At 43.7% G+C, this 11,580-nt stretch overlaps 1 protein-coding gene across 2 annotated transcripts in view; it reads right to left on the bottom strand.

The window, feature by feature from the left end:
* Positions 1–1,057: 1,057 nt before the first annotated feature.
* Positions 1,058–11,580, bottom strand: part of rfc5.L (replication factor C subunit 5 L homeolog) — a 36,045-nt gene continuing 25,522 nt past the window's right edge. For both annotated transcript variants that reach the window (NM_001087208.1, XM_041564251.1), the window contains 2 exon segments: positions 1,058–1,357; positions 9,154–9,208. In NM_001087208.1, coding sequence (NP_001080677.1) covers positions 1,261–1,357; positions 9,154–9,208 — 152 coding nt within the window. In that variant the 3' untranslated portion in view covers positions 1,058–1,260.

Here is an 11,580-nt window from a genome sequence, read left to right as displayed (position 1 = left end):
GCTGGGAAGTGTAAAAGTGACAAATGTAATGTCAACATTAAGCACATCAGGTGTGTCTAACTTTAGACAGAGAAGTGAATGAACTTGTGGCTTGATGAAATTCACTGGACCGTAAGCCAGGATCAAACCGAATATATTTCCACTATTGGCCAATTATCCAAACCATCTTATCGAGATGAATAGACCAGCCATTGCCCAGTTGATACAGAGGCAGGGCTGTAAATAAAGCTTGGGAGACAGTCTACTATACTGACCCGAGACATGCTGGGAATTGTGCTTCCTGAAGATCATTGCATTCAACATTTCCATTAGGGTGCCCTGCTGTAGTTATTTATAATGTGTATTCCATCTCTTAATCTATAGCACTTTATATAAAGGCCAGAATTAGAAAATGAAGGGATTTGCTGTTCTTACAAACTTGTAATTCTTAAGCATTACTATTAATTGTGAGGGATTAATCTAGTAAATATAATCAAACCCGACATGGGACGGCAGACATCTTGGTACAGCCATGCATACCTATTAAAGGGAATATATAGTCTAAGTCCTTTTAAATGCAATGGTCTTCCAAGCTCACTCACACCAGAAATAATGACATTTTCCAATGACTTTCCATTTTCTGTGTGACATTTTTCATCTATAGGCAGCTCTGGGAGGGGGTCGCCGACCCAGTAAACTGTTTTAAATTGATACATACAGTTGATACTTTGTCCCGGCTGAGCAGAATCTCTGAGTTGCATTACAGGCAGCTGTTAGACTTGATACAATAGTTGCTAATACTCCAGAGATGCTGCTGAGAAATGGATCAACTCAATGTTGCAAAATTGTAACAGTTCAGAATCTGCACCTGAATAACTGAGCTGCCACTGAAGCACCAGAGACAAGGACATTCAACTTTTCAACTTGGAAAAACGGTAAAAAAAATACATAATCGAAAGTAATTGAAAAAAAGTCTTATTTCTGGGGAACAATCTAAAAACAACTGAAAAAAGTGTTTGGAAGATGAACAACTCCTTTAAGTTGACCTGGAACTACGATGAAAACACTGATACATTTGTACCACAGGAATTGGTTTTATTTTAGCAAAGATTGTTCATACCAATGTATTCACATATGTACAATGTCCTCTTCCCTCAAAATACATCACTATATGATTGCATCATAATAAAATTGTGGGTTCTGTCAGTTTCTCTCTGGCCCTTAGACTTGCTATGGAGTCACGGAGTAATGCTGTCATTTGATTGGTATCCACGTCTGGCTCTAGGCTTCAGCAACAACCATATCTCTGGCCACCTGAAAAGCTGCAATCAGAGAACTCAACTGAATCTTCTCACTTGTCCCAGACGCCAGTCTGTACCTGAAACACAACAATATATTAGGTGAACACATTATTGGTGGAGCCTATAGGATTTATCGGAGCCCTAGGACACTAGCCCTACATGTAGAGAGAGATTTTGGAGATGGGGACAGGTAAAAGTAACTGGAATATTGCAGGAAAAGTACAGAAAATATAACGGGTTATATTCAGAAAGCTTCTTCTTTCTATATAAAGTTTTTGTACTACTTTAGTTTTAGTCTGGTTGCCCTTTAACTGAGCAAACAGACACATTTTGAAGAATGCTTTGGAAGTTTAGGTTGCTGTTCAAAGGAAGTTCCATTTCAATGAAAGCAAGGGAGACACTTTCTAATACAGTAGCTGACAGGATCAGTTTTAAAGGGCATGTTAAGTCTAAAACAGAATAAGGCTAGAAATGCTGTATTTTGTATACTAAATATAAACATGAACTTACTGCACCACAAGCCTAATCAAACAAATAATTTATGCTTTCAAAGTTGGCTACAGGGGGTCACCATCTTGTAACTTTGTTAAACATCTTTGCAAGACTAAGACTGTGCACCTGCTCAGTGTGGTCAGGGCTGTTTAGGGATCGTCATAAACAAAGCTGCTTGAGTTCTGGATGGCTGGGGAGTAAGGCGGGGGCTCCCCCTGCTGTTCATAAGTATGATTGTTTCCCTGCTCAGCAGTTAGGGACCGTCTGACAATTCCTATCCACAGCAGTAAATGAAGGGAGAATTTCACTGCATACAGTCAGGTTTCTTATAAAAATGGTACACATTTTTTAATTAAAGTATATTGGAGATAGGTTTCTTTTTCATTAAAGAAACTAAAAATGGGATTTTAAGTTTTTGCCTTTACATGCCCTTTAAAGTAACGTGTAAATATAATTGCTACGGCACACATCTGTCCTTTGCTATTCTCTGCACTGCTGGTTCTGTATAAAACCTGAAACAAACAACTTATTTTCCAATAACTGTGCAAACTTATTCCTGAGAAGTAATCCATGGCAAGTGATGTTTGCTTTCACTGTTCTCTCCGCAGATGTCTAAACAAAGCTAATTGCTGATTGGTTGCTATGGGTAACGGCCAAGTTGCAAATTTGCCTGGTGCTGGTAACAGTGCTGCTCCCTGTCCTTAAGGGTGAATAGTTTGTTAACAAGTGCCTCACAATCCAGAGATATCTGATTTCTTACAGAGTGATTGGGGAAGGATCGAACAGAACTGTCATAGCGCATCACTTTTTGGCAACAGTAAAAATAAAAATAAGTGGCTGTGTGTAGTAGCACTTTAGTTCGTGCAGCAGATATGTACATCGAGCATAATCACAGTCTATTTTTAGGTCTATTTTATCTACAAATTTCCACAAAGCCTTGCAAGTTCTGTCATTAAAAGATCTGAAAAGGAGTAAAAAAAAAAAAAAAATCGGATGTCCAAGGGGCAGACACACTGTTCTCAACAGCAAAAATTGTAAGTTACAGTATAACGTAAATGTCACTGCAAAATGTTATATTTGGCGTTTACCACCAGTTAAACCATTCCTTTGGTTAAAAAAAATGTATAGACAATAACTGATACAAATGGTATTTCTCTGTCGTCTTAGGGGGACCCAGTGAACGATGGGGTTAATTTCCATCCTCTGAAGCAGGACACTTGAATATTAATTAAAGGGGCGTGGTCAGTGTGGCTTAACCCCGCACACTGTAGCTTATTCTTCAGTTTTTCAAGTGTCCTGCTACCTGGAGGACAGACATCTTAAAGAAGCAATTGAGTCTTCGGTCAGCTGGTGACTGACACCAGCAGTGATACCCTAAGCAGGGGTACCTGTTCTTAGAGTGGTTAGCCCCCAACGTTCTGGTCCACCGGGGTCTTCTCTCTAGGCATGGGCTATACCCGACCACCCAGATGTTTCCTGAATCCTACAGTAGTAAGTGAAGACAGTCTTGCCGGTGTTGATGGTGGGTAAGTGCACAGGGCCCACAGTAATCTGTTTTACTACCCTTATGCTTGACGGCTTCTGATTACCTCCAGCTGTCTCCAGCCCCCCAATTGGCATTCACCTATCGCAGTCCCTAGCGTCTTTGCAGGGTCTGCCCGCCTTTGCGCATAACCTGGGCAAAGCCTTAAGCAAAATAGCCACAAGACAACTAACGCAATGGCTGTTCTGTGGCGCATCCAGCCAAATTGCCTGTTTCCCCCCCCCCAATTGGCCCGGGGTTCGAAACTCTGCGGAAGTTGAACTTAACACTTGCCAAACTCAAGGGGGACATCAGGCATACTTAATCAGAAGGGTTGTTCCCTTACCAAACCTGCTCACAATCGCAGGGCAAGCTCCCTCCCTCTGATGGTTCCTCAGGGGAAGATAAACAGGACGACAACGAAGAGCGAGACCAATGCTCATGGCATTAGTTATGGGGTTTTCGAGGTATTAAATATTTTTAATTGCCTAAACAACAAGGAGAAACTACGAGTCTAATCAAGAGACAATGCAAATACACCGTCTGCTTTCCACAGCATAAACAACTCCTTGACTAACACAGATGAATGGAACTGCCAAGAACGGAAGTTCCAGACTAAACAGAAGTTGGCCAAGTCTTATACTAAGGAACTGGTCCATAAGTGGTCTAACCCCCCGGGGATAGAAGCTCAAGTCCACCTCTACCACCTTACGGTCACAGATGCCACAGCATTTAAAGACCCCCTCTGACCGAGGGTAGGAAGGGTTCTTAAGAGCCATCTACTCTTCATCCGGTTCAGCATGGCGCCCCGGCATCGCCTTCGCCTGGGTATCTAGGACCATACAAGCATGATCAGAGTCTCTCATCAAGGAGGATCCAGAATGGACCTTCTGTCATCTGTACAAACAATAGCGGAGGCATCATCTTATCACATTGGACATATAGCAGCAAGCAGAACATATTGGCCTAAGAATTAGGCAGCGGAACTCAGCTCTAAGCAAGCACTACCTTCCATGCCCTTCAAGGGGCAACGACTACTTGAAGTTTATTTTCCAAGCAATGGGGTGGGGGGAAGGGCACCTTCCCCCCACAGAACAAGAATAGGTCCTACACAGACAGGATATTGGGAAAATTTTCGGGGCCAAATGTTCTCGGGGCCAAATATTCTCCCCAATGTTCTCAATCTCACTCCAAAACCAGTGACAAGGGTTGTACCCTCTGGAGGTTCAACAAACTCAATCTCAAGCCTTCAGCTGATAAATCCGCTTCAGCATGACTGGTCATCCCCTCTGGAGTCGTTGGAATTGATTAGGGGCAAATTACTACGAGTCCGGGAGGTATCAACTAATCAATTTTTCAGGCACCTGCGTCAATGAAGTCACCTGGACTTCACGGCTGCTCCACCCAGGAAGTTTCTCATCTCCAGAATCCCCTCCAATCCCAGCAAGGCACAAGCCTTCTTGTATTACATAGCCAAGGTGGAAGAAACTGGAGTATTAATACTAGTTCCACGGTCGGAGAGATTCTCCGGGTTTTACTCCAACTTGTTTATCATACCAAAGAGGGACGACTCCTTTAGACCCGTACTAGACCTCAAACAACTAAACAAATGTATCCAGTCTGTTCACAGAATGGAACAAGGGCAGTTAATGATGTCGCTGGACATCAAATACACATAACTCCACGTCCCAATATGGCTTCTTCACCAGGAGGACATGATATCCGTTACCTGACATTTGCCTTCACAAATCAACACTGCCAGTTTCTGGCGTTGTCCTTTAGGATATAATCGGCGCCCAGGGGTTTTTACCAGGTTAATTGTGGTAACAGCGGCAACCTAGCGATTGGGGTTCTCGATCACTCCCTAGCGACAGGGGTTCTCGATCACTCCCTACACGGATGACCTTCTGATAAAGGCCACATCAGTAGAGAAAGCCAAGGATGAACTAAACCAGCCAACTATTTTCCCCCAAAATTTCGGATGGACCATAAACTGGTCAAAGATTCAGCCACCAGATGACGTTTCTAGGACTCAATGTCACTACGATTATGCAGCTAGTACGCCTACCACAGGGCAAGCAGCACTAGATCAAGGAGCATGCACAATCAATCCAGAGGATCACTAGGCAAGGCTACTGCTGAGACTAAGACTAGGGGTCTCTACCATAGAGACAGTACCATTTGTACTGATACATCTACACTCCCTCCAAGCCAACATCCTTCTGTACTTGAAAAGGGGGTCCCTGTCACGTTCCATCTTCTTGAATCAATCTAAGATTTCCAGTAGTGGTTGCAACCAGACAACCTAACCAGAGGGCAATCCTGGGCGATGCAGGACCGGAATGTGATGGCAACAGATGCCTGCCAACCAGGCCGGGAGTGACATTGTACAACCTCTCTGCTGAGGGTCGGTGGTCTCCAGAGGAGTCCAGATTTCCAATAAACATTCTCGAATTAAGAGAGGTATGGCTAGTTCTGTTTCACTGGACCCCACCACCATAGGGAACCTCCAGTGCACATTCAGAGCGACAATACCACCTCAGTGGTCTAGCATCAAAGCTGCGGTATCCGAAGCCAGACAAATTTCGGAGCTCACCTCGGTAACGTTGTCTACCATGCACATCCCCGGAATCTCCAAAGAAGGTGGACTTCTCAGTCGACACCAGTCAGATCCGTGAGAATGGGAACTCCTTCCAGAGGTATTCGCGGAACTCGTGGGTCACAGCCTCAAATAGACATAATGGCATTCAGAGTGAACCGAATGGTACCAAGATTCTTCGCACGCTACCGAGACAAACTGGCAGCAGGGATGGATGCCATGACACAGCCGTGGCGGATCGACTTGGCCTACATCTTCCCTCTGCTACCCATGCTACCGCGGGAAGAAGATCAAACAGTCACAGGGCACAGTAATCGTGGTAACAACATCTGGCCTCGGAAGACTTGGTGCTCCAACCAAGATGTCGGTAGAGCTTACCATCCGACTAGAATGATGACCAAGCCTGCTACAACAGGGCCCAATAATCCACCCGAACCCAGGCTGTTCGCCTTGACGGGATGTCGGTTGAGGCACCTTCTGCCGGAACCTAGGGAAAGAGGAGGACGCGATATCTGCTATGCTGGAGGCACAAACCTTACATCATTCAAATCTTTTCACCGAGTTCAGTAATCCTGTTTCAGCTGGTGCAAGGAGTTATAAGTTCCCTTCCTAGATCAACATCCTCGGGTTCTTTCTTCTGCCTTCCCTCCTTCTACAGAGAGGTCTTCAGTTAGGCCTTAAGCTCAGCTCTCCCAATTCTTCGACAACATAACCCTGCAACCGAAGATATGATACACACTTTCTTCAGGGGGTGGCACACATATCCACCAGTTCATCAAGGATGTTGGGGAGCGATCTCTGTATGGCACTTGAGGCCTTACTTGACCCACCCATTAAATCAGACAAGCCAACCTTTCCAAAGGAAAAACGCCACCAGAGACGCCACTCCACAACGGCAATGGGAGCCTCATGGGAGGGGAGCAGTTCTGCCCTTCTGGAACAGGTCTGCAGGACGACTAATTGGTCGTCAGGTCACACCCTCACCAAATTTACAAGATTGACACCTATCCCTCATCCAAGGCCTTCCTCTGACACAAGGTGTTTCAATCAGTACTTAAATTAAACAAATCCTAACTAAGCTCATTCCCACCCCATGTTTTGCGACTGCTTTGTTAAAGGACCAGTAACATCAAAAAAATTTTTAAAAAAAATTTGTTGGAATACAACGAAAAAAAACACAAAGACAAATTAAAATTTCAAAGCCTTTATTAAGAAATAACTTACCGAAACTCCACTTCCTGTCCTCTTCAGAAACGGCGATATGGCGACCATCCATAGTGCAGTGCTGGATTTGTCCTCCCTGGCTAGCTCCCACAGTCTGACAGCAGGAAGATGGTGCTGGAATGCAGCCCGGCTGGATGAAGAGCTGAAGTGCCCTCACAAAATGGTCTCTCCCCGGCCCCTGGGTGCTTCACATGCAGTTGTCGGTGGCAGTGACCGGGAGCTGAAGTTTTTTTTATCTCTCTGAGCGCTCGTCGGTTTACTGAGGAGCCGTCGTGAGTTTCCGTGGGAGCGAGGGATGTAACTTTGGCGGCGTACAGTGAGGAGGATTCCCTGCTGGGGCTGTGTCTCTGCTTTGTGGCTGAGCGGGGGAGTCGGGAAGGAGCCAGAGCCGTTGGAATGTGTACAATGCCGCTCTTGATGGAGGATCATTTCTTTGCTGCTGCTGAGAGTGTGCGGCTGGTGTCGGGCCGGTGTCTATGTGAGGCGCAAACGTGAGCGCACACCGACAGCCGCACGCTTTTTTCACACGCAGCAGCAGCAGCAGCACTTGCCCATTGTCATGCACGGATCTGCATCCCGCCGGTGCTCGGAAGCCTCCTTAGTCCCGCTCTGGAGAGAAGCCGGCTCCCCTCCTCCTCCTCCGGTTTATCACCACTCCTCCTTTCACCTCCGTCTTCGGCTCCCGGTCACTGCCACCGACAACTGCCGCCTGCATGTGAAGCACCCAGGGGCCGGGGAGGGAGAGACCATTTTGTGAGGGCACTTCAGCTCTTCATCCAGCCGGGCCGCATTCCAGCACCATCTTCCTGCTGTCAGACTATGGGAGCTAGCCAGGGAGGACAAATCCAGCACTGCACTATGAATGGTCGCCATATCGCCGTTTCTGAAGAGGACAGGAAGTGGAGTTTCGGTAAGTTATTTCTTAATAAAGGCTTTGCAATTTGAAATTTTAATTTGTCTTGGTGTTTTTTTTTCGTTGTATTCTAACGAATTTTTTTTAAATTTTTTTTGATGTTACTGGTCCTTTAAGTCCCCATCGTTCCCTGTGTCCCCCTAAGACGAGGAGAGGATTTTTTAATACTCACCGTTAAATCCGTTTCTCTTTAGTCGAAAGGGGGACACAGGGCTTCCCGCCCCATCGGATGAGCTATTGACTTTGTTGGTCTAGTCCAGAATAGTTCCTGTGATATTATAGTTATTCTGTTATATAGTGATATTTTGTTATTCTGTTAGCAGTCTTTGGGACAAACTGAAGAGTAAGCTACAGTGTGCGGGGTTAAGCCACACTGGCCACACCCCCCTTTAATTAATATTTAAGTGTCCTGCCTCCCGAGCATGGAGTTTAACCCCATCGTTCCCTGGGTCCCCCTTTCGACTACAGAGAAACAGATTTAACGATGAGTATCAAAAAATCCTGTTTTTGCTGTGCTGCAAAATATTAAAAAAAATTGTGTGTATACACACGCACACAGGATCCATTACCCAGAATCCCATTATCCAGAAAGCTATGAATTATGGAATGCCCATCTCCCAAAGACTCAATTTTATCCCAATAATCCAAATTTTTAAAAATGATTCCTTTTTCTGTAATAATAAAACAGTACCTTGTACTTGATCCAAACTAAGTTATAATTAATCCTTATTGGAAGCAAAACCAGCCTATTGGGTTTATTTAATGTTTACATGATTTTCTAGTAGATTTAAGGTATGAAGATACAAATTACAGAAAGATCCATTATCCGGAAACCCCCAGATCCAAAAGCATTCTGGATAACAGGTCCCATACCTGTATGTAGGTGTGTGTGTGTATATATATATATATATATATATCAATTTTTATATTGGGATAAGAAACTTGTTATTGTCAGCTGTGGGGTCAGCATTGCTCAGGAATCAGCATGGATGGAGGATGGAATGGAGAGGCAAGGCAGAATAGTGTACAGTGCAAATGTTTCTGCATCCCAGTAGTAAAATAGTTTACAAAAGATTCTCATTTGAACTGTGCTTTAGTGTGGCAGGAAACCTGTCTTACTTACTCTATATCAGCCATCTTGACTAACAAGTGCATTCGAACTGATGCTGGGAAGTTCACTGCAAAAGATAAGAACTTGTAAGTATAATCACAATATTTGCTACTACCCAAATGGAGCCTCTTAAGTGTGCCCACAGAATTTTTAAAATTGGTTATAGATGTATTATGTAAAATAGGGATGCACAGAATCCTAGATTTGGTTCAGGATTATGCCGAATCCAAGTTTTTTTTTGTTTTTTAGCAGGATTTTGCCAAAGAGCCTGGATGAACTGAATCCAATGCCTATAAAATCAATTTCCTGCAGTGCACTGGGAAAGATTTGGTATTCGGCTGAATCCATTAACAAGGATTGGAGGAAAACACACTTTTTTTGGAAACTACACATTTAGCAAATTCAAAATGGGCAATTGTCTTATCCCAAACTAGTTTTTAGGTTTAAAAAAAAGTAGGGATCCACCGAATCCAGGATTTGGTTCACAATTTTTAGCAGGATTCGGAATCCTTAAAATCATGTGACTTTTCGTCACAAAACAAGGAAGTAAAAAATTTTTTTAGCAGTGCACGAAGTGCGCGCCTCTCTTTTTCCCTCCCCCTTGCTGATTTGCATATGAATATTAGGGTTCGGTTTGGCTGAATCTTTCACAATGGATCGGCCGAATCTAAAAAAAATGGATTCGGTGCATCCCTACAAAAAAGTTCATTTGGCACAGCCTTATCTCTCTTGCCCTTAGTTACAATTATTGTCGAATGTCCTGTATAAAGTGATACCACTAACTGACGGGAACAAATTGCCCCAATATATAAATGCATTACAAAGAAGGAAGCCAGTTGTACGTGTTGTTCTTAGGTGTGTTTTCAACAGCTTGATACCCAATGTGCATTAGATAACAAAACTGACATGTAGAAACCCAAACTGAAAACACTGTGTGTGCAAAAAAAAGTCATATAAAACAGTGCTGAATACAAAATACTCACTAAAAATCCAATAAAACTGATTATTGCCCAGTAAGATTGTGCCTGTAAAATTTTCATTGAACACCAAACTGGTTTCCAGAAAAGCAGAACTGAAAATGCAATAAAATTCCCTAAATAAAATTATTCCACAGGGCGCTTTGTACTCATGCTAGAATTTATGGTCTGTGGCACTGACAGGGTTAACCCACAGACATGGTTTCTAGGGCTAGCCACACAACAGGCCACGTGAAAACTGTGCCAGCTCTGCTTCCTGAACCCTAAGCACACTCCTCCTTAACCTGCTGTGCCATGGGAGCCCTCCTTCATCTCCTGTAACCCTCCAGCACCTAATCCTCACTTGCCTACCTGAACCACACACACATGCTTCTTGGGGGCTCAGGGGAGTTTGCACACCCACTGTTTTTTTTTTTTTTTTTTTACCTGAAAAACTATTTTTTAAATGCACAAGTAACTAGTGTGACTGTTAATGGCACTATTGCACTTTCAGATTCACAGACTGTAAAATGTCAATAGCACACCAAGTGAAACTGCAATTTTCATTACTGATCTCACAACGTGGGGAAAAAATAAATATTGCTTTCATTGCATTCTGCATTGATCTGGGTAACACTTTGTTACTTTGTTCATTTTGGGGCCTCTGCAAGCAACAAGGTGTAATTACACAGTAATACTGAATTGTAGCAGGATATGTACTTTGCCAAAATGTGTCGGGGGGAGACACTTTTTTTTTATGTCTTATTGCAGATTTTGCAGACTGAAGGGATATATAAATATATATATGTTCATATTGGGCATCAAACTGTTCAGAAGACCCGTGGCCTTTATATTTAGGATGTTTTATTTTGGTAACTCATACATGTAACAGATAAGATACAAGTAAAACTTGAAGCAATTTTTTTTTATATAAAAATGCTAACTTTAGCAAATCATTTAAAGGAGCTCTGTCAAGTTTTATGGGGTAATTTTATTGCTAAATTACAGTATACATTGCAAGTAATTAACGCTACCATTTAGAATGTTATTCTTGAACCAATAAATGTATTTCTTTTAGTAGACCCACACCTGAACCTACCCTCCACCCGCCCAAGCCCGACTTCCGGATTCCTTTTATAGACCCGCGACCCACAAAAGGGGTGGGGTGAGCAGCTATAAAAGCAGAAGCTGGAAGTTGGCAGTGTAAGGTGGCAGGCAGGAAGAGCAGGAAGAAGAGCTCAACCCAGAACCGCCCGCCACCCCCAAATGGGGATGGGCGGTCGGCCCGAACCCAACCGACCCGCGGGTATCGGGCCGGCCTGCACATCACTAGTATGCAGCCACCTCAGGGCTTTGTGCCTGATCAATGTAACTGGCCTAGTCATGCCCAGATTTACTCGAGTGTTACCACTAGGTGGGGCAGAGACTTTTTAGCAACACAGGTATCAAGGGAGCTGTTATCTGGTTACCTTCCTATTCTTCT

This window comes from Xenopus laevis, chromosome 1L, assembly GCF_017654675.1.
Source record: "Xenopus laevis strain J_2021 chromosome 1L, Xenopus_laevis_v10.1, whole genome shotgun sequence".
In the NCBI taxonomy this organism is placed as follows: domain Eukaryota; kingdom Metazoa; phylum Chordata; class Amphibia; order Anura; family Pipidae; genus Xenopus; species Xenopus laevis.
This window is presented reverse-complemented; position numbering and strand designations above follow the sequence as displayed.